The 20,546-nt window shown below is 51.5% G+C and overlaps 2 protein-coding genes across 8 annotated transcripts in view; one reads left to right on the top strand and one right to left on the bottom strand.

Annotated features, from left to right (window-relative positions):
* The window catches only part of AAGAB (alpha and gamma adaptin binding protein), a 53,086-nt gene extending 50,205 nt beyond the window's left edge, over window positions 1-2,881 (top strand). For 5 of the 6 annotated variants that reach the window (XM_072738913.1, XM_072738911.1, XM_026012385.2 and 2 more), the window contains 2 exons: window positions 336-385; window positions 1,047-2,881. In XM_072738913.1, coding sequence (XP_072595014.1) covers window positions 336-385; window positions 1,047-1,124 — 128 coding nt within the window. In that variant the 3' untranslated portion in view covers window positions 1,125-2,881. The remainder of the gene's footprint in view (window positions 1-335; window positions 386-1,046) is intronic. The other variant, XM_072738912.1, reaches the window with a different exon arrangement.
* Window positions 2,882-8,177: 5,296 nt separating this feature from the next.
* Window positions 8,178-20,546, bottom strand: part of SMAD3 (SMAD family member 3) — a 118,231-nt gene continuing 105,862 nt past the window's right edge. For both annotated transcript variants that reach the window (XM_026012119.2, XM_072738914.1), the window contains exons 6-9: window positions 19,748-19,960; window positions 17,659-17,796; window positions 15,104-15,248; window positions 8,178-12,566 (exon numbers count right to left, since the gene is read on the bottom strand). In XM_026012119.2, the coding sequence (XP_025867904.1) occupies window positions 12,443-12,566; window positions 15,104-15,248; window positions 17,659-17,796; window positions 19,748-19,960 (620 nt within the window). In that variant the 3' untranslated portion in view covers window positions 8,178-12,442. The remainder of the gene's footprint in view (window positions 12,567-15,103; window positions 15,249-17,658; window positions 17,797-19,747; window positions 19,961-20,546) is intronic.

The following is a 20,546-nucleotide window of genomic DNA, read 5'->3' as shown; positions in this document are numbered from 1 at the left end:
TGACTGGGGGACCTTGCCATCTTCTGGTAGAAATTCCCTGGGGAAAGTTTTCCTCTTTCTTCACTCTTCCCTCTTTCTTTCCCATCTCTTGCCTCTCTTGGTTTTCTTTCAGTGTGTCTCATTAACCTGGAATCAGTAAGACCCCTCTGCCAATTTACTCACATCATCCCCATGTGGAAAATCGGGAAGACTTAAGCTCCCTAACATCTGTAATGATTACTCCATGAGTATTTGTCTTTGAACCCCATCTCCCATCTTCTAGTGTTAGAACATCCATACACTCCAGACTCTCCTGTGCTATTAGATGAATTTCTTAAGATATATTTTCCCCCTAGACAAGGCTGCGACGCTTCCTCACGAGCAAAGAAAGTTGCATGCAGAAAAGGTGAGATGATCAGTCAGGTATTTATTGAGTATCTACAAAAAAGTCCAGTGCTGTTAGAATTATGTATCACACTCATTGACTTCTATTAAGTGTCTCAGTGTGAACTTTTCATCGGGTATTAACTTGGAACGAATTGAATGTTTACACAGTAGTGATATAATTGGTGTAGTCAAACCCAGATTTTTCAAATGTATGTTGAGTGACATGGAACTTTCATTGAGACTCAGGATGTTTGCCTTCTTAACTGTTGGGCTGGAAAACTCTTAGTCGTTTGTTTTGTTTTGTTTTGTTATTACCAACGCAACACATGTTCTTGGCAGGAAATGTACGTGGTTTATGGTATTTCATTGTATGAATGTGTCCTAATTTATTTATCCATTTCCCTTTTGCACATTTAGGTCATGTGCATTTTTTGCTTCTATAAATAGTGAAGCTGTGCATAACCTCATACATCCATCACCTTTGTATAGAACTCTGATTTTATCCTTAGTATAAATTTCTAGAAGTCCCAGATCAGGGTATGCAAGGGTTTTTGATATATGTGGCTGGAGGGCACATTAATAGAATTTTAGGCCTTGATCAGTTCAACATATTGACTGACTCATGAAACAAGCTGTAGTATAGCTGTGTCCTAAAATGTGTTGCATGCTTCTCTCCACAGGTGGCCAAAGCCTTCTGGATGGCAATTGGGGGAGACAGAGATGAAATTGAAGGCCTTTCATCTGATGAAGAACACTAAATTATTCGTGCTAGGGTCTGACTGCCTGAGATACTTCCCTGCTCCACCCAGTTCTATTTTGCTGAACTTCCCATCATCATCTTGGCCACCTGATTTAGTTCTAGGGCCCCCTTACTTTTAGTTTTTAATAGGAGATAGTAGGGCTTTTCTCCCTTGGTATATTTTAAGGGAGTAAGGAGTATAACGACAACAAGGAGTGAGGGTTTTTCAAATACACCATTTCTAGGAACAGGAGTGAAATGAGGCTCAGCAGCCTGTGTGATTTGCCCAAGTTGAAAGAGAAGGCCACCACGCCATTCCCGGTCCGCCTTTTATGTAATGTCCTCTGCAGTTACACTCGATTACTGCAGATCAGGAGCTGGTGCTACCTTTCCTCGGACTTCTGGACTTTCTGCTTTCAGGGAGCTTGCTGCTCTGAGCTTTGGTGCTTTCGATGGCAGGAAAGGGTGCAGCTGCTGATTTGATTTGTGCTGTAGTCGAGATGGGGCCAGAGTCAGTGGACCTCAGGTTAGTCTCTAGCTAAAAAATGCCTCTGGACATTTCATCTGAAATAGAGGGTCTCAGCTCACACTAGACACTAGAAATTACTGAGAAACGAGTGTGAATTTTTAGACAATGATAGAGGAGGCAAAGGTATCCTCCTCTGGTAGAGAGAAAACAAACCCATCTACCTTGCTGGGTTGCTGTTGTGGGGGTACAGGCAGGGATTTTTGTTTAAAAGAGAGAAGGGAACTTCAGGAATTCCCGGTTCTGGGCCATTGAAGCAGTATATGATCGTATCCAGAGGCTTTTGCATTAGTCTCGCCAGGAAGAAACTGTTCTTCCTTAGAACTCTTGAGATGTCAGAGCTCTGCCATCACACTTTATACCCCCAAAACAAGGCAATTTCCCGCCTCTCTGTCTCTGAGAGCCAAACAGATCACTGCCAAAATAGTCATACTGCAGTGTGGGTGAGCCAGGAAAGGATGTGAAAGGTTAGGCAGTGAAGCTCTGAGGACCTATGTTACTTCCAGGGCTGGGGGGATGAGTGGGGGCAGCCTGAGGGGAACTGGTTGCCAGAGGGAACGTTTGCAAAGGAAGGGTGGGAAATAGAGCAAATTAAAAAAAATCCCTATTTCTGTGTTTGTAGATACTTGGTAATGCATGCCATTAACCTTCCCTGTGGTAGTCCCTGCCACGGTTTTAGACTGGTGCCCCATGGCTCTAGACTGATTGGGTGGTGCTGGCTAAGAACTGATCCTGGCCTACTATGGACTGTGAACTCCTTAGGTTACCAGCAGAAACAAGTTTCATCCTCCCCCTCCCCTGGTGACTGCCTTCTAAGCACTACAGAAAGAATGGCAGGAAGAGTAGAATGCCTCAGGTTCTGGACCAGGGCAGCTACCAGGAGGGAAGGTTTCAGTGATTGGAGTATTCAGGAAGAGCTGTCATCACAGGCAACATTGGCAGTTACCTTGCTTGGTGACTCTTTTTCCCCCTTCCTTTTCTTTTTTCCCCTCTCTTAACTATTGTAAAGGTCTTTGAGACCATAGCTGATTGCCATTCCATCATTGTTTCTTTGAGGTGACATTAGCTATTGATTAAGAATGTAAGGGAAGTTGCAAAATGAAAGACAATGTTCTTCTCAAAACATAAAGGGTTCCAAAAAATATGTCAGGTCACATGGTTAGGAAAGACAGATTAGAAAAAGCTATGAATGTGATTTTGTGGATTGAACAAAGCCAGATGATTAAAAAAGGATTTATTTATAAAGTCTACTAATGTGTGTTATGATTTTGTTTTTTAGTATTGGATATGTTGGGGGAAGCCATACTTTCAGATTAGGCATAAATAGTGAATAATCGGAGACTTTGTCAAACTCACAGTTTTGGAACCAACCACGTATGTATAATATCAGCTTACCTTTTCAAGACCTCAGCTTTCTGGGGCTGTTGGCCCCTTCCAGGGGACACAGGGATGAAAGTGTCCAGTGCTTGTCCACTAAAGGTCCATGTTAAGAAGAGTGATCATGAGCTAATAGTGCAATAAAAGTTGCCGTTTACCAGGGCACCTGGGTGGGGGGCAGGGGGGTGGTCTCAGTTAAGTGTCCAACTCTTAGTTTCAGCCCAGGTCATGATCTCAGGGTTAGGAGATCGAGCACTGCATGGGGCTCTGTGCTGGGCGTGGATCCGGTTTAAGGTTCTCCCTCTGCCCCTCCCCACCCCTCTCCCTCTCAGGAAGAAAAAAAAAAGTTGCAGTCTATCTAACATGACCTATGCACGCGCCAACACAAGTTACTATGGACTGTCTGGGATTTAAAGTGAGAGACTCGTGTTTTTTTCCCTGCAACATTTCTCTCTCTGTGTAACACACAGGCACATAGTAGGTTCTGAATTTTTGGTTTTGATTTGCATATGCTAGTTTGATGAAATTGATCACAAAGTTTGAAGGTCCAGAGTGTTGGAAGGTAGGGAGAGACAAAAATAAACTTTTCCCCCCCTGAGAAAATCATGTGTTATGTAATAATTTTAGAGTGATGAAGACATAGATATTTTTATAATTTTAAAATATGTTATCCTGCCAGAGTATGAGAAGATTGACAGAACCAGTTTGCTTTCTCTCTATTTATAGAACTTGGCCACATCTAATTCAGAGAAGCAAGAGATTCAGGGACGCTAGACTTGGATGGCTGAGTAATATGGAATGTGGTTCAAGGACCATCGAGCATGTCAGGCCATTGCTGCAGACTACTTGTAACATGTGAAATGTGATATATGGCTGCCTTCCTGTACCCACTGTGGAGAGGTGGGGATAAATATCTTCCCTGTAGCTTGTCAGATTCCTTTAACGTTAGGCCAGTCTCTTAACAATGGCCATCGAGAGAGCACGTGGAATGCCCCTTACCCTGCGCCTGCCACGGAAAAGCAGTCTTAGAAGAATCACTGTCTAAGGGTAAGATGAGAGCTCCATGAACTATTCTGAGTGCTTACTGATGCAAAGCTAAATTTAGCGAACATGTGTCTAGTGTGGTCAGAGGTTCTGATTCATTGAACATTCTGATTGATGGAGACAGAGCTTCAGAGACTTGTGTAACGAGTCAGAGGCCTTCACCCCCACCCTACATTTAAAGCAGTCAAACAATTTAGGTGTGGCATTCGGTCACTAAATACCAAATCCTATGAGAGGACGCTAGGTGGAGAAAGTGAAAAATCTGGTCCAGTCTACCACCTTCATGCAGGACGGGTTGGAGAACACCCTAACGATGAGCTTTCCCAGAGTTTGTACGTTTCCTAAAAGCAGCAGGCTGGGTGTGCAGGGCGAAGTTCGCGTTTTGATTTAGATTCCACTTGGGGTTTGGTGTAGTAGTGATCCATCCTGGCGTCTCTGGCATCCAAGCTGTTGCAGTAAAGGTCTTAGAAATTCTCAGTTTTGTATTTTTGGCACTACCTAGCTTGTTATTAATATCATGAGTCTTGCTGTTAATGTAGATCTTTATTTGGAGTTTAGTGTGTGTGTTTGTAGCATTAAAGCCATGTTCTTCTAGGCTAGGAAGCATCTTGCATGATTCTGCGGTGTTTTCTGAGGTGCAGAGTGAAGAATTAAGAGTGGTAACAGCAACCTCGTGGGCCTTTGGTTAGACCACCACTAAGCCCCATTCCAGCTGCTAATGGTTTGTCACTCTACCTTGTTTCCTGTTGGAACAGAATTGAGTCACAACCTGGACCTAATGATTATTACCGCATCTTTGGAGCACAGGTTTGGGAAGAAAAATTTTTCCTCTAAAATGTTGTTCTATCTGTATCTGTCGAGAGGTCCAGACCCTCTCTCCCCCCAATCACGGATCCGGGAGGCAAAGGCAGGTCACACAAGGCTGTTCCTGACTGGCCTCCCTGGTTCTCTCCCGTGAAGGAGGTGATCAGTCATTGCCTCCCCCTTCTCTCATCAGCCAGGTGGCTTTAATGCTACAAAAATGTGGCCTGAGGGAGGCCTGGGGTAGGAAAGGGCACAGTGTAGGAGACCATCCTCTTCCTCTGAAGCCCAGGGATGTGGTCTGCACTTATCCTGCCACTGTGGAAAGCTCTCAGGATGTCATCAGTGTTGAAGTTAGAAGGCTTCAAGGCTGGAGTTGAGGGAGAGCAGCTGTCACGTATTCCTTTACCCAGGTGAGAGCCAGAACTGGATTCAGGGTCCAGCACTAATTGTGAACCTTCTTGGTACCAGGCTGTTCCATGTGTAGCAGAGCACATGTAGGTAAGGATGCAGCTTTTCTCTGGAAGTTCCTTGTCCTAGCCAGGTGACGGGGGGGGGAGCAAAACAAGCCACAGAGGTAGGATGCGAGGCCGCAGGTGAGGTGCTGTGAACCCTCAGTTGCTGCAGGAAGGAGCAAGCAGAGTGGGCTGGGGAGAGCAGAGAGTACATCTTGGAGCGGTCTTCTCAAGCTTGAGCCCAGCAGGGCCCCACCCCGGAGTTTCTGGTCCAGTAGGGCCCAAGCAGAGCCTAGGTAAGTATGTTCCTACCAGCCAGGGTGGTTACTGAAGCTACTGGCCAGGGCCCAAGCTTGGAGACCCACTGACTTTGAAGAAGTTGAGGCCTAAATTGGGCCAGGGGCTAGGGTATGAATTGGGGCAGATGGGTGAATAGAGGCAGGAAATTCTTAGTGGAAGTTGCAGCATGGACAGAGGTATGGAGAGAAAGCAAGGGGTTATGTTGGGAAAACCCACATAGGCCAGTTAGAGAAACGGTGGCAAATAAGGATGGAGTGAATTTGGAGAAAACCTTGAAATACTACTTCGCAGAGCCCCTGCCTACTCAAGAGGGAATCAAGGAGCCCAAGGGGTTTAGAGTGGAAAGGGCATCCAACCAGAATTACATTCCTGGGAAATCTGGCAGCAGTAGTAGCCAAAACTAATTGATTAGCGCGATCTGCCTGAGAGCTGTGTTGAGGATTCTGAGGCTTGAGAACAGACCGAGTACCGGGACTCCTGCTTTCTGCTGTGGATAAACAGAGTGGTGGTAATTCTGCTGCGTGCCATCCTTGGACTAGAAGGGGACAGAACGTTAGGACAGCTGTGATAAACAGTAATCAGAACTGTATTTTGGGGGCATTCCTTCAATCACATGTGGGGGGGGGGCACAGTGGAAGCAGACATAAAAGATATTTCTGAGGTAGAACCTGCTAGAGACACTGATTCAATTATTCAGCAAAAAATGGTGGCCCGAAGAAGGCAGGAGTACGAGAATAAGATGTTTAAGTGTTGCTCTCCAGGAACTCCGAGCCTCGAGGGGAAAACACACAATTACCACATAGTTGGGTGGACTGGCGATACATCTGTGAAAGGCTTCCTAGAGTTGTCTGACCTGAGTCTCAGCATTCATGAAAGTTCTCAGGTGACCTGCTGGGGTGTCAGGCAGGTCCAGGGGCAGTGAGCACAGACTGGGGAGGAGGGCTTGTCATCATGGAGAGGAGTATGTAAGGAACTACACCGCCCGTTCATTGCTGGGCTGCAGACTGAAACAGTGAGCTGTGACGGCCAGATAGGGGCCAAGTGAGGAGAGCCCAGTGGTCCGTGAAAAGGCTTGAGAGCGTGTGCTGGGGCCCAGGTGGGGGGCATCTAAGGTCATGAGGGTCACAGGGCAGTGTGGATGATGCATTTCCTGGAAAGCAGGCAGAGGCTGGGAGCTGTTGGGGAGCTGGTGCAGGTGTCTGAGTGCGAAGGACCCGAAGTGTAGGGCCGGGAGAGAGGACAAGCAGGACTGGGTGGATGTGGGAGTGAAGGAGTGCAGGGCTGTCAGGCCAGAGGAGAGGGAGGTGGTTTAATGAGGGCAATGATGAATTCCCTTTTTATAGTTGTTGAGTTTTGAGGTACTGTGGCACCTCCACGCACCAGTAGCCAGTAGGCTGTTGGATACAAGTCTGAAACTTAGGATTGATGTCTGGGCTATAAATACTGACTTGGGAGTCATTAGCATCAATGTGGCTTGAAATCATGCGGGGAGATGAGGTCACTCAGGAAGGAATGTCAAGTGCATGCAGTGGTCTAGGAACACCGACCCGGAAGAAGTAGGCGCAAGCCCAAGAAAAAGAGAAGATGGCATGGGAGAGCCAGGACATTTGGGGAGTGGGACCTTTCTGAAAGGGAGGGGATAGAGAGCACGGGAGAGAAAGGTATCGAACCACTCGGGACTTGGACGATGGGGGAGAGGAACAGGCCACTGATAAAAATTGGGAGTCTGCAGGGTGCCAGCTTGAGAAAGACGATTCGGGTTGGGGCTGTTGTGGTTTGGATCTCGTTTACTAGGCAGCTGGAATTTAAAATCGTGGATCTGAAGGAACCGGTTGGGTTAGAGGCATAATTTGAGTCATTTGCTGAGAAATGCAGGCTAAAACCTTGGGGAAGACAGGGACAGAAGGGTAGAACTAGTAATTCCGAAGGTATTTGATGCTAATTTGATACAGGCTGTAGGGCCAAATCTCTAGGTCCAGACGGGCCGGCCCGAGGAGATAGGCTTCCCTCCTGGTAAGGGAGGTGTTTATGGCGTTCCTTAGCAGGAAAACGCATAGAAGGAGCCTGGCTAAAGGATTATAATCTTATTTCTTAATCCACATTATCTGGGGTCAGTGAAGATTCAACCAAGTAGTGTTTCTCCTTGGGGAGTTTCATGGACACGGACAAACACCTCAGAGCTGCAAAATGTGAAAACCTACTTATTGATGTGGCTTGAAACTACCTCAGTGCCTATGGGAGGATGAATCTGGTGCCACTCACTTCCCCTGCTTGAAGGTCTTCGGCAAGCAACTGGTGCCAACGCAGGGGTGGCAACAAGGGGGTGGGTGTGGGGCAGATGTGGGAAGCAAGGGAGATGTACCCAGGGTGAAACTTCGGACCTCTCCTGGGCTGAGCCCCAGGCTCCTGCAGGCACGGGAGGACAGGCTGGCCCTCGTAGTACCCTGGGAAAGTGAGAGAGGCTGGGTGGGGCAGAAGGGGGGCTGGGGGCATTTCTGAAGCCCCTGGTACCCTTCAGGGCTCCCCTCCCTCCCCCAGCAAGAAGAGACTGAGCTCCTGGCACAGGAGCTTTTCAATGAAAAGTTTATTAGATGGGCACTTTCAGGGAAAAGAGAGCGAGGACACAGATCTTTAACAGGTACAATGTTTAAACAGGTGCTCTGCTCTTAAGATACAAAAGTTAGAAAAATCTAAAACACTATAAATACGTACATGCTTTTTACAAAGGTATTAAAGGTCAGGCTGGCTGAGAAGTGAAGGTAATCACCATCCTCCACATTCCACCCCCCCCCTGCCCATGTCACCACCACCAGAGTCTGGAACAGCCGAGTTGCCACAGCAGCAGGGAGGTGAGTGAAGAAGGGCAGGTGGCTCTGGCTCCAGCCCTCTGGGTGAAGTTCTCACCGCTCAGGAGGGAGAGGGGCTGGGTTCGGAGCCCCCCACCCCCACCCCCCCTGGGAAAGGGCGTACAGGCGACTCAGGCTGCCATGTGTTTAGTCAGCCCAGGGTGGTGGCTTTGGCTGCTGGGCCACTGCGCCCTCCACCAGCCTTCAGACCTGGCTGTGCCCCAGACTCTTCCCAGCCACGGCCCTGGGGAGGAGAGACCTTTGCTTTCCAACTTTCTCCAAAAAATTAAATAGTTCTCTGTCTTGAACAGTTTTAAGAAATTATTACATAAATATAAAAACACCAGAGTGCTAGAGTGTACATTACTTCAGCATTAAAAAAGAATCAATTACAGAATCACTGAGCAAGTTTCTCAATCCAGTTTACACGGTAGGCGAGTTGATGGGGGAGCTGTGTTTCTGGACAGTTGCCTGCGCGGCGTCACCTCCCCACGGACTGCCACCCTTCCATCAGACTCCTCCTCTTCTGGTTGGAACCATACCCTCTTGTGTACATGTTTTGCTTCCCCACCCTCTTGAGAAGCAGTTGATCCTCCTCAAAAGGATGATCTGGAAGGGAACATTCATGCCACAAAAAGAAAAACGGTACAGCGCAGCTGTGTTGAGGTTTTCTTCCAGTAAAGTGGGGACAACACACGGAGCTCTTGGGGTATAGAACTACAATCACACCCGCTCTTGCTACCGGTAACCCCCTTGGAAACCGGCCTGTGAACAGTCCCCAGATTGCTCTTCCTTCCTCATCCTTCTTCAGGACGACAGAGAGGGGCCTCAGGTGAGCTCTGGCCCTGCAGAGACAGTCACGGAGCCTCAGGAAGGGCAGCTTGGGACCCGGAGCGAAACCCTACCTGCCTCCTCCCCAGACTACGTACATGCATGTGCGACATGCACACACCACTTAAAGCCTTTTCCTACAGTTGAGTAAAAGCATTTAGCCCTGGAATATGTCCAAACTCTAGGAAGCCAAGGGAAGATGGAGAAAAGAAACTAAGCACAAGATACGTGCTATAGCTCATTCCAATACATTAATGATTTTTTAAAAAATTAATCACCACGGTCAATAAAAAAAAAACACAGACACCATGAGGACGACGGGAAAGTCTGCCAGCAGCCTTGCCCTCATGTGTGTGCTTCCTCAGAGAAGAGTCAAAGTCCCTGCTCCTGACTCTAGGCTTGTCTCAAAATGTCAGCTCGTCCACAGCCCGCCAGGAAGGTGGCCAACTGAGATGATGTTCCAGCACAGGCCTGTAACCCGAACCCGCTGGGGCAGCTACCTACTTTGCTTGTGCTGGAAGGCCCTAAGTTACTAAAGTTAGGAAGGGGAGGGTGGGGGAGGAAAGGGAAGAGAACAGAAGCCGGCTCCTGGGGGAGGCAGGGAGCCCTGACAACTACTTCAAACTGCTCTCCAACATCCCCCCCCCCTTAGATGGCCCTATTTTCTCTCGACCCCATCAACTGTTCTTTAGGAAGCTCTTTTTTAACGTGGAAATGCCATTCATTCAACAGGATTTTCAAACTAAGAAAACAAGCTTTGTGACTTGAATGAAGGACACTGATGTTACACAAGCCTCAACACACCACTGCAGCCTTGAGGATGGGAAGGTCAGCCTGTCCTCACCTCTAGGTACGACTGAACTTCTTCCAGAGGTGGGCTTACCTACACTTTCACCCCCTCCTCCAGGGGTCTAGTCTGGAAAGGAGAGGGGCCAAGGCGGCTTCTGGAGAAACACAAAACTAAAACGTCATGCCTCCTAAAAGTAGCCTTCAGCTCTGAGCATCGGGGGTCCTGAGACACTGTCCGAGCACAGCCACTGGATCGCCCAAACTGTGCTGTACCTGAAGCTGGTTCCCAAGTAACTGGAGGACAGGAAGGCCTCAGGATCAGGAAGCTGGTGGAGAATGCAGGCCCGCAGACACTGCTGCCCTGGCTTTTAGGGAGGGCATAACGATTGCATGAGCAGAGGTCACGCTGGAATACACCACGAGTCTCAGACCTGACCAGGAGCGGGAACGCACATCCAAGAGGTTCAGGTAGCTTCCTGGAAGCAGCAGTCCACAGATCATTTCACAGCAGGCAAACTTCGGACCCGCGGTATTTGATCCTCTCAGGTAGAGAGGAGTTGCGTGGTGTCTCGGTTCTGTGTCAACAGCCCCGTGAAAAGATAAGCATATAGGTCTGGCAAGGTGCTCCTCCCATCTCTTCCTGTGTCCTCAGGGAGCATGGAGAGCAGCTCTCCTACCTGGAAACCATATAGCTAGAGCTGCAGAGGCATTAGGATCCTGTCGGGGAGGCATCAGAAAGCCCCAACATCTCCATAAGGCATCAGAAACATCACATTTGAGATACAGACCTGCCCAAAGTACATACTTTCTCCCCTTCACCTGGAAGAAGACAGGACTTCCATAGGAAATCCCTTTACTTTTCCTGGTAGAAATCCATGCAAAAAGATGGGATAAAGTCATTTCATACAAAAAACAGCAACAAGGGATAAAGTACCAATTGCAAGGGGCAACTCTGTCTGCTGGATCCTGCAAAAGGCCAGTAGAAAAGGAGGGCTTTTTTTTTTTTTTCCAGTTGAAATAATTTATAATAGTTTCCTCGCTAATTGCCACTGGGAGCAGTACTTCTTATACACAATATAGCTGCTAGAGTTGTCACTGATGATCCTCTGCCATGAGCTAGATAATCTTACGTCCCAGGGGAAAGACAGCAGACCTCTGTGCACCAAGCCTGCAATTTTCAAAAGTGTAAAAAAAATTTAGTAGCCCTTTTCATTGGCCTACGTTGGCCTGCGATTTTTCCCTCCTGGTGAATTTGCTTCTGTTGATTTCAGTTCCCAGAGGTGCTGGCAGGTGTCTTTTCAACAAAACTTGGAAAAGCTTCACCTTGAGAGAGAGGTTGCTGGGCCCCCCCCCCACGGGCTTCCCAATCAGCGTGCCAAACCCAGGATTTTTTTTTTTTTAATATAAAATAAACGTTTAAACGAGCATACTGATCAAGCTCATTTAATTAATGCAACTGACTAGGTAAACCAAGATAGCTGGATGCGTAAGAATAGCAAGTGAGCTCTTACAGATGACTGGAGACCCACGCCATGTCATGCTGCCTTAGCTCAGATGCTGTGATGCGACAGCTGCCTCCTGCTTCATGTGACTACTTCACGTAATTCCAATCTCTGAGATTAACACAAGAAGATAAACTATACATTGCATAAGCGCCGAGCCTCAGCAGATCTCCCAACCGTTTGAAGTTGAGAAAGGACAAATGTAAGAGAGGAGGTGTCTCACCAGCTTTCCCCACTGTCCCCGTGCGCATGTTCTGAATGCACTGGCTCACACTTATCAGTCTGCTCTGCGAGGAGAGGAGACAGATGAGCCTGCCTCCCCAGCCCCAGTCAGCCCCGCTCCTGGGGTGCAAGGTCTGCTGGAAGGCTGGGGCTCAGGAATGCTCAGTTGAAGCGTTCGTTAAAAGTGGCAGAGGGCTGGGCCTGAGGTTTGCTCATGTCCTTGCAGGCTCCACCCTACCTAGAACACCCAAGGTGAGCTTGACACTCCAGTCTGGAGCCAAGGGCCATGTCCTGCTGGACAGTGACATCCTAGATTGCTGTCATTAAAACAGAAGGGGGCTGGGAGGGGGGGCAGGTGGTGAACTACTACCTGTTTGCTCAAGCCACCAGAGCAGAAGCCATTTCTTGCCCTTCAAATTGGGGCCAAAGGGCAGATGTGTTCAGCAGACACAGCTGTTCATAAAATCCATCTCTGGGTTTGCTTTTGTGTTTTGGAAAACAGGTCGGCGCCGCTTTGATGGAGGAAGAAAAATTTCTTCTTCATTGACAATAGTGAGTTGAGTTCCAATTTCCTCCACCTCCTGCACGGCCTTTCCCCCCCAAGCCCACCCTCCCCCCACCCTCCCCCTTCACACCCAGCGTCTCTAAGACACACTGGAACAGCGGATGCTTGGGGAGCCCATCTGGGTGAGGACCTTGTCAAGCCACTGCAAGGGCCCATTCAGGTGCAGCTCGATCCAGCAGGGGGTGCTGGTCACTGTCTGTCTCCTGCAAGACAGAAGGACAGGGGTGGGGTGGAAGACTTCAGAAATGTCCAGAAGGACACACATACAAGTCAGAACACTTTTTCCTGCTTCGGTGAGGGTCTTCTTCCCAGAGTCAGAGGTAGGTCCTTGGCACCTCGCTAGCCCCTGCTCTAGAGGTCTCAATAATGGGCTAAGACCACTGGACCAAACTCCTCCAGGAAGAACCTTGAGTAAATAAGGTTCTCTTGCTGGGGAAGGAGGTAGCCCTTCAAGGGTTAAATGTGTAAGGCAAATTCTAGGGTGTCCCACTTGCGCCCCCCCCCCCCCCCACCGTCCCATTTCTGTGACAGGCCTCCCAGTGAAGAACTTCCGGCCTGAGCAAAGGTCTCCCTAGGGTCCCATCTGTCTTGAATGGGCAGCCCATCTCCAGCCCCGGATCCAGTCCCAGCAGGCCATGATGACGTATGTCTGTCTGATTGAGGGGTGTTTTTTGCACAGTGCCGACAGAGCCCACATGCCATCAGTTCCCCATGTGCTGATATAATTCCCATCTATGGCCTTATTTTGGAAAATCTTACGAGCAGAGCGAGCCATGGAACAATTACTGGAAAAAACCAAGGCACACCACACGTTTCTTTTCCCCAAAGCACTTTGTCTAAATTCAGGCTGGTTGATGACGCAGCGCCGCAGGCGAACTCCCAAAGGCTATCTGCTGAGGCCGGAGGCGCTGGTGCCAGCTGGAGGTGAGAGGCCTGGGCCCGGGGCCCTCCCCACTTTGGGCCATCTCACAGGAGGGATGAAACCTTACTCTCTTTGGCCCAAGAGGCAGAAGGAGGGCAAGACTGTTCTGGGAAGGGGCCGCACCCGCCCATTAGGCCACTCTGCAGGGCTGCCAGGTGGCAGTGACGTGGTGGGCCGCACAGGACCTGATGTGCTGGCAGTATGCGTCCCGCGTGGTGACACAGTGCCCCTAGGGAAAGGCTTCGCCACCGAGGGGCCTCTTCCCAGCACTCAGAACTGCAGGGCCATGGTGCTGGGCCAGGTCGAGAGCTGCTAGCCTGAGGCCACCGCCCTCCTCGGTTGCCTATGCTTCACCCGAGTGGAGGTTTAGCAAATGGGCCTGTGGGGTACCTCTCTGACCTGAGGTGCCTGAGCAGTCTCTGGACTCAAGTCTGGGTGTAGCAAGAGCAGAAAGACCTCTCTCTGGGTCTTTGCCACTTCCCCACTAAAGGAAAAATACTGTTCCCTTCCCCACCAAAGGAAAAATATTAATTTTGTAACTTTTTACTCTTATCCCATTAATGCTTTCAGCCAGGGCTAAAAGGTGGGCTAAAATCTCTCTCGGGCTGGGCCTTCAGGCCTGGGCCCATCTCCTCCAGCTATGGTCACTGGGCTGTAAGCTCCTGAGCTAAACCTCCAGGCTTGACCGCTTTGACTAGTCAGTGGGTCACTCACCGTGGATGTCATGGAGACCCCACAGACCAAGGTGCTGTGTTCCCTGGCCCCGTGGTGCAGATCCAGGGAACAGCAGCTAAAATACGGTAAATAGAAGAGGACTTCACGGACCGAAATCCTCTAATGAGAATCTGACTTTCCATAAGTCATGCTCATCTGGATTTCATTATAAACAGTGGCCCAGTGCCAATATTGAAATGGGTTTGGCCTGGGTGCAGAATGACTACAAAACAAAATGGATTCCAAACATCTGGAAAAATGAAGAGAAGAGGGGAGTCACTTGCAAGGCGCTGGCCCCAGCTGACGTGTGGGCACCTCTGCGTCTGCCACAGGAGCGGGGGGCTGGGCAGGGGGAGCGTGGGGCCGGAGGGGCACATGGCCCTGGCCCTCGCACACCCCTGTCTAGCTGGGGGAGGAAAAGGGACTGGATTCCCTAAACCTAAACTAGAATGGTCTGAGACAACAGAGCAGACCAGGTGGACCCGACCAGTGCCATGTTTAAACCAGTATTGAAATTCTGAGAAAAACCTTTCTCAGCAAATAACCTTCATTCTTTAATGACTACCCAAATCTCCCATCTGCCTCTCCGTTTTAATACCCTAGACCCCCAGGGTCACCCGAGTCAAAGGCGGAGCCCCAGAGGAGGGAAGAACAATGGGATGAAGACTTTAGTCCCTGGAGAGGGACATCCTAAAACCATCTGCCCAAAATGAACAATGAGGAAGCAGCCAAGAGGCCCAATTTCTGGGCTCAGTTTTTTCACGAATGATGTGACTTCAGGCAAGTCACTTTCCCTCCCTGGGCCTCGGTCCCCTCGTCCATGCACCGGGGGTGATGCCAGCATCCCCACCCAGGGACGTGGTGAGGAAGAACTGGAACATGTCTGTTTATGGTGCTTGAGAAACTGAAGTGCTGGGCAAACAGTGCCCGGCTCTTCCTTATCTAGGTGGCTCAGGCCCTCATGGCCTGCCAGGCCATGGCCTCTGACCCTTGGCCCCTGCTCTCTGCAGTGTGGGTGGCCTAGCTCAACTCTGAGGAGCCCCTGCTCTGCTGTCTGGGTCATGTGCAGTTGGGTCCCTGTGGCATGTGGCACCCAGATCTGACCTGTATTCTGCTCCCCAGCCTTTGACGAAGCTCATGCGGATGGTACACATCCGCGTCAACTGGTAGACCGCCTCGAAGCCCTGGTTGACGGATTGAGCCAGGAGGGCGGCAAACTCCTGGTTGTTGAAGATCTTCAGGTTGCACCCTGCCAAGAGAACAAAAACCGTGCTCATGGGGACAGAGGCATGCGCGTCCAGTGCCCCACTCCTGGCTGAAGCCACCCCTGGGTCATCCAGAATGGCATAACTCACACGGTTCAAGTGGCACGTGGTTATTCCATGCGCTGGCCACACACTCCCCACTTAGCACCATGCTAGGGACATGCCCCCTTGGTCCCTGCCCTTGATGCCGTCCCCACCTCAAGGGAGAGGTGCTGCTGACGCACGGGGCGGATCAAACACCAGCTTGTAAGCTCTAGCTCCCAGAGCCAGGGAATGCTGAGGAAAACTGTAAAGTGGGCTACCAAGAATAAGAGTGATGGTTTGGAGAGCTGAGCCTTGCCCTGGGCAAAAGGGCCAAGGCAGGACTCTATGGACCCAAGCCAGAACGCCCATGGCTGTGTAGGGCATGGCTGGCCACCCGGGGAACAGGAGCCCTTGACATGAGATAGAAGGAGTGCCAGTAGGAACAGGCCAGGTGAAGCGCCATGCAGCTTGCCGCTCCCACAGGAGGCTCAGCAGAGGGTCCCAGGCTTGCCTGGTGAATCCACCTGAGACCAGGAAGGAGCAAGTGACTGGGGCCACACTTTGGCCTTTGGGCACATGGCTGGGTCAGGGTGACATTCGCAGCAAAGTGAAGATGTGTGTCTAACCCTCCAGGCAGTAAAACCAGAGACAGGCACAAATAAAGTTTATAATAAATCTCCTGAAGTCCTACCACCCAAGTGCCAGGAATGTATCAATCAGAAAAAATAAAGACAACAGCACATACTAGAAATACCCAAAAGGTGAGCTAAGGTGGCGTTTAGTAACAGGCCAGCACTGGACTCCTAATCTTGCTGTGGGACTCTGGACCCGTCGCTCTCTGTTTGTAAACCGTGTCTCCTTTGTCAGATGGGAGGCTGGCCTCGAAGGTCCCTCTATGAGCTAATGAACCCCACCACAGCCAACTCGGCCCTCCCCAAAAAGGTGGGTGGGAAGGGCTGGGGAAGGGAGCAGCCACAACAAGCCAGGAATACAACAGAGCTTCCGGTTCTCATTCTCTCCAAGGGGTAGTGTGGTGACAAAGGGCAGCAAGTGGGCCCTGGCTCGCAGCGGAGCCAAGGAGCACAGGAGCACTGGACTCGGCAGTCACACAGTCCTAAGGCTCATCCCAGCTCAGCCACTCACCAGCTGTGTGCCTCTGGGCAGGTGGCTTCACCTCTCTGAACCTGTCTCCTCACCTAAGGAGCCAGGATGCCTGGAGAGAACTAAGCGAGAGCAGAGATACAGATGTGCTCTGCAGACACGACCACAATGCACTGAAACCGCGGGGCCCCGTTGTTTCGGACCTTCTGCATGCTTAAGCTGACCCTGCCCCAAAGCCCATCGCCCTACTATCCATCTGCCACCGAGATAAGAAAACATGTGGCCCTCAGTACCAGCCGGGCACAGCCCACGTTCTGCTAGCAGCGCGGCCGGGGCTGCGTGCCTGTGAGCAGGGGGCTCGGCCGGTGCTCCCAGCCTTGGTTTTCTAAGTCAGGAGGCCTAGATGGGATCAGTCCCCACCCGTGTTGCTGCGCAGCCGTGGCCCTATCCAGCCACCCTCTGGGGTGCAGCCCAATACCCTTTCTTGCGGCACAGGTGGGAATCATCAGCTCTGCTCAGAAAACCCCCAAGAGGTCCCCCAGAACAGAAGCAAAGCTTTCTTGTGCCCTTCTGTGGCCTGGCCCCATCGTGCTTTCTAGACATTTCCCATCTCTTACATGGCCTTCCCCAGCCAGAGTGCCACCCAAACGTGCCCTACCCTCCGTTACCTCTGGGCTTTTGCCCATATCATCCCCCCCCCACCGCTTGGAATGCCCTCAGGGTCCCCACCCCACCGCCCCCCTGTGCCTAATGCTAACCAGCCTTCAATGCCCAAAGCCCTCTCCACAAGGCCTTCCCTGATCCGTCCAACAGCTAAAGGAGTTCTTCCTGCCTGGATCCAAGAGCACCTCGTCTGTGCTGCTTGCCTGGTGCTCAGGACCCCCTTGTATTAGGCCCATTTGTGTCTTTGTCTGGTACACTCAGCTGGGCTGTAAGGTCTGCGGGGACAGCAGCAGGGCTTCCTGAACCCCTCCGCCTTCCTCAAGCACCTGGCACGGAGCCCACATGCTGTGTGAGTTGGTGGCACGAAGGAAGGAAGCACAATGCCTGAGCATCTGTGCACGCAAGGCAACAAGCAGGTACCCCTGGATCGAAGGCAGATCCATCAGAGGCTGCTCCCTGGAGGGTCAAGGAGAACACAGGCAGGAAGACCCAGAGAAACCCCAAGTGAAGCACCTCCAGGCTGGCGACACAGGAGGAGGAGAAAGGAAAGCAGCTCCCAGCATCGCAGGCACGTGTCGTGGCACGCAGGCGGGTAAGCGCTCGTACCTGGGGGGATCTTGCAGACGGTGGCCGGGTGCCAGCCGTAGCGCTGGTTGCAGTTGGGAGACTGGACAAAGATGGCACTGTCGCTGAGGCACTCCGCGAAGACCTCCCCGCCGATGTAGTACAGCCGCACGCCTCGCCCTAGAGACAGGGGGTCAGGCTGGAACCGGGCGCCCTGGCCCCAGGGCCTCCCGCCAAGGGGGCCAGCCTCACCAGACCAACAGGACCCAGAGCCCACGCTTAAACCCGCGCAGGGGACACTGGCGGGCGGGTGGGGAGGGTGACGACGTGCGGTTCCTAACGCTGGAGGGAACAGATGACGAGCGGAAAGGGCATGGGGCAAGTCTCCAGGACGTGCCCCGCCACGGACTAGACGGCGGCCGCTACCAAGGCCCTCCGCCTCTGAGCCTCAGTTTCTTCATCTGGAAGATGGGGTGGTAATAAGACGTACCTCCTCGGGTGGCTGTGCCACACACAGCGCGTGCCCGCGGAGCGTGAGCGGTGACTACTGCTGCTACTACAGAAACCCGTTCAGCAGACCTGCGGGACTCCTCCCGAGGCATCCCAGGAGCCCTTCCCGACAGGGATGGCTTAATGCCACCTCCTGTACCTCTCTCCCCGCGGTGCATTTTTCTAAAACATTCCATAGGTTTATATCATTCACTTTTCCTTCATCTCTTAAATCCATTCCAGATGGACAGAAATTATTTTTAAATTGGCTCTGCAATCCAAGCAAGCAGTTACGTAAACACTCTGAGTCCTCGCCTCAGCCAGGGGATGTTCTCTTCTTCTGCACGGGAAGGCCTCCATTGCCGCTTCTGGGGAAGAGGCCCAGAGGGCTGGAGAAAGGAGCCAGATTTTACAGGCACGACGTCAAGTGGGAGAGAAACCAGGGGGCCACTGGGTATTCTCCTGCCTCCTCGTCTCACTACGGCCCCACCACCCCGTTCTCCTTGGTGTGCCACGGACAGGCGGGGTGCTGGCAGACGCGGAGTGACGTGGAGGGGCCACCGTGTCATGTCCGTCAAGAGCAGAGGCAGAGGTAGAGATGGGGACACCCAGACCAGAAGAACAGAAATGTGTTCGGGTTTGGGTAATCTTTGAAATGTTATTCTTAAAATACAGAAGAGCATAAAGAGAGTAAGTGAACACCTATGTATGCCACCCAGGATCAGTATCTTTTTAAAAGTAAGACACACAGGGAGGCTGCGAGCTCGGTGGCAGGGCACTGCTTGTCACCGGCTGTCACACTCACTGTGTGGCGGCCTCTGCAAGGCTCTGCTCTTCCCGGGGCATCAGGTTATTCCCTGGAGAATGAGCCCACAGGCCCCGACCCATGGCTTCCAAACTTTGGAAAATTCCCCCCAAAATTTTTTTAAACTATAAAAACCCTCTCTTCAAATGAACTCTTCCTCATCTAATATGAACAAGATCCAGGGTGCTCCGGTTTACCGAGGACCAGACCTCCTGCTGCCCTGCCCAGCTCCTCAGTGTGCCCTGGAGCCCTTCACACCACCCCTGAGGGGCTCTGGGCCAAGAATACCCTATGTCACCATCCCCATGGCCTTCTGAGGGACTGGGGGTCACAAAATTATGAATATCCTTAGCATGATACTTTTATGAGCAACCCCAGTGACACACACACCCCTTCCTCTTCCCTAAACGAAGTGGCCTTCTACTCTGTCCTGGGTGTTGGGAGGCAGCATGTTAGCACCAGTGCTGTTCAGGCAGCCTAGAATAATCGCGTACGAAGTTAACAAAAGATCACCCGTGTAGGACGGACACCGCCTGCCTCCCCACCTGTCAGTACCGTAGGGGTACTTTATCAAAAGACTTGCATGTATTGCCCTTCTCCTAGATTGCCCATCTCGCCCCCTTAAATGAGCGTTTTCCTCGGTGGCTTTCACATCTTCAGACTTAATCCATGTTTGGGAAATGGGACTGACCAAGCCATGTGAACTCTCCTGGTCTGGCCCCTAAACAGGGCGATACAGAGTTTGGGGGCTGGCTGGGGGAGCGGGCCCTCTCCCCATGTCCCGGCAGGAGGCTGCTGGGGCCACGGGGTGGGCGGTGGATGGGGAGACGCCCTTACCGATGTGCCTCCGCGTGAGCTCCACAGCCGCGTTCCTGTTGACGTTGGAGAGCAGGCCGAGGCAGAAGCGCTCCGAGTTGGAGGGGTCGGTGAAGCCGTCCACCGTCATGGAGGGCTGCGAGGCGTGGAAGGTCTCCCCCACGCGCTGGTTCAGCTCGTAGTAGGAGATGGAGCACCAGAAGGCCGGCTCGCAGTAGGTGACAGGCTGCAGGTCTGGGGAGACAGGCCAGGCTACTGGGTCAGGCCCCCCCGGTCACCTGCTCCTCAGTGAGGTCCCCTGGATGCTTTGTAAGATGGCTGGGGACCTCCCGGAGGGTGGTACAATCCCCGCCCTCGTGCCTGGTGTTAAACTTTCAGGACCCAACGTGATAAAGTACTCTCGCGTTTGGAAAGGCCTTCCACGAGCTGGCCACTTTGATTTCGTGTTAGCTCATACCGGCCCTGCCCTGCCTGGCTGGCCTTGTTTGTGCTGAAGCCACCTTTTTTTTTTTTTTTTTTTTTTAAGATTTTATTTATTCATGAAAGACACAGAGAGAGGCAGAGACACAGGCAGAAGGAGAAGCAGGCTCCATGCAGGGAGCCCGATGTGGGACTCGATCCCAGGACCCCAGGATCAGGCCCTGGGCTGAAGGCAGGTGCTAAACTGCTGAGCCACCTGGGCTGCCCAATGGCTCTCTTTTTTATAAGATTTGGGAACCCCTGAAATAGAGGTTTCCCCTCACGTGACCCCGCGTCACCTTTCCTGGGACCCCCTAGCTCTCCTGTCACCTCCGGTCACTCTGGCCCACACCTGCCCAGG

The sequence above is a fragment of the Vulpes vulpes genome, chromosome 15, assembly GCF_048418805.1.
Source record: "Vulpes vulpes isolate BD-2025 chromosome 15, VulVul3, whole genome shotgun sequence".
Classification (NCBI taxonomy): domain Eukaryota; kingdom Metazoa; phylum Chordata; class Mammalia; order Carnivora; family Canidae; genus Vulpes; species Vulpes vulpes.
The sequence above is the reverse complement of the archived record's forward strand: the minus strand, read 5'-3'. Positions and strand labels throughout refer to the sequence as shown.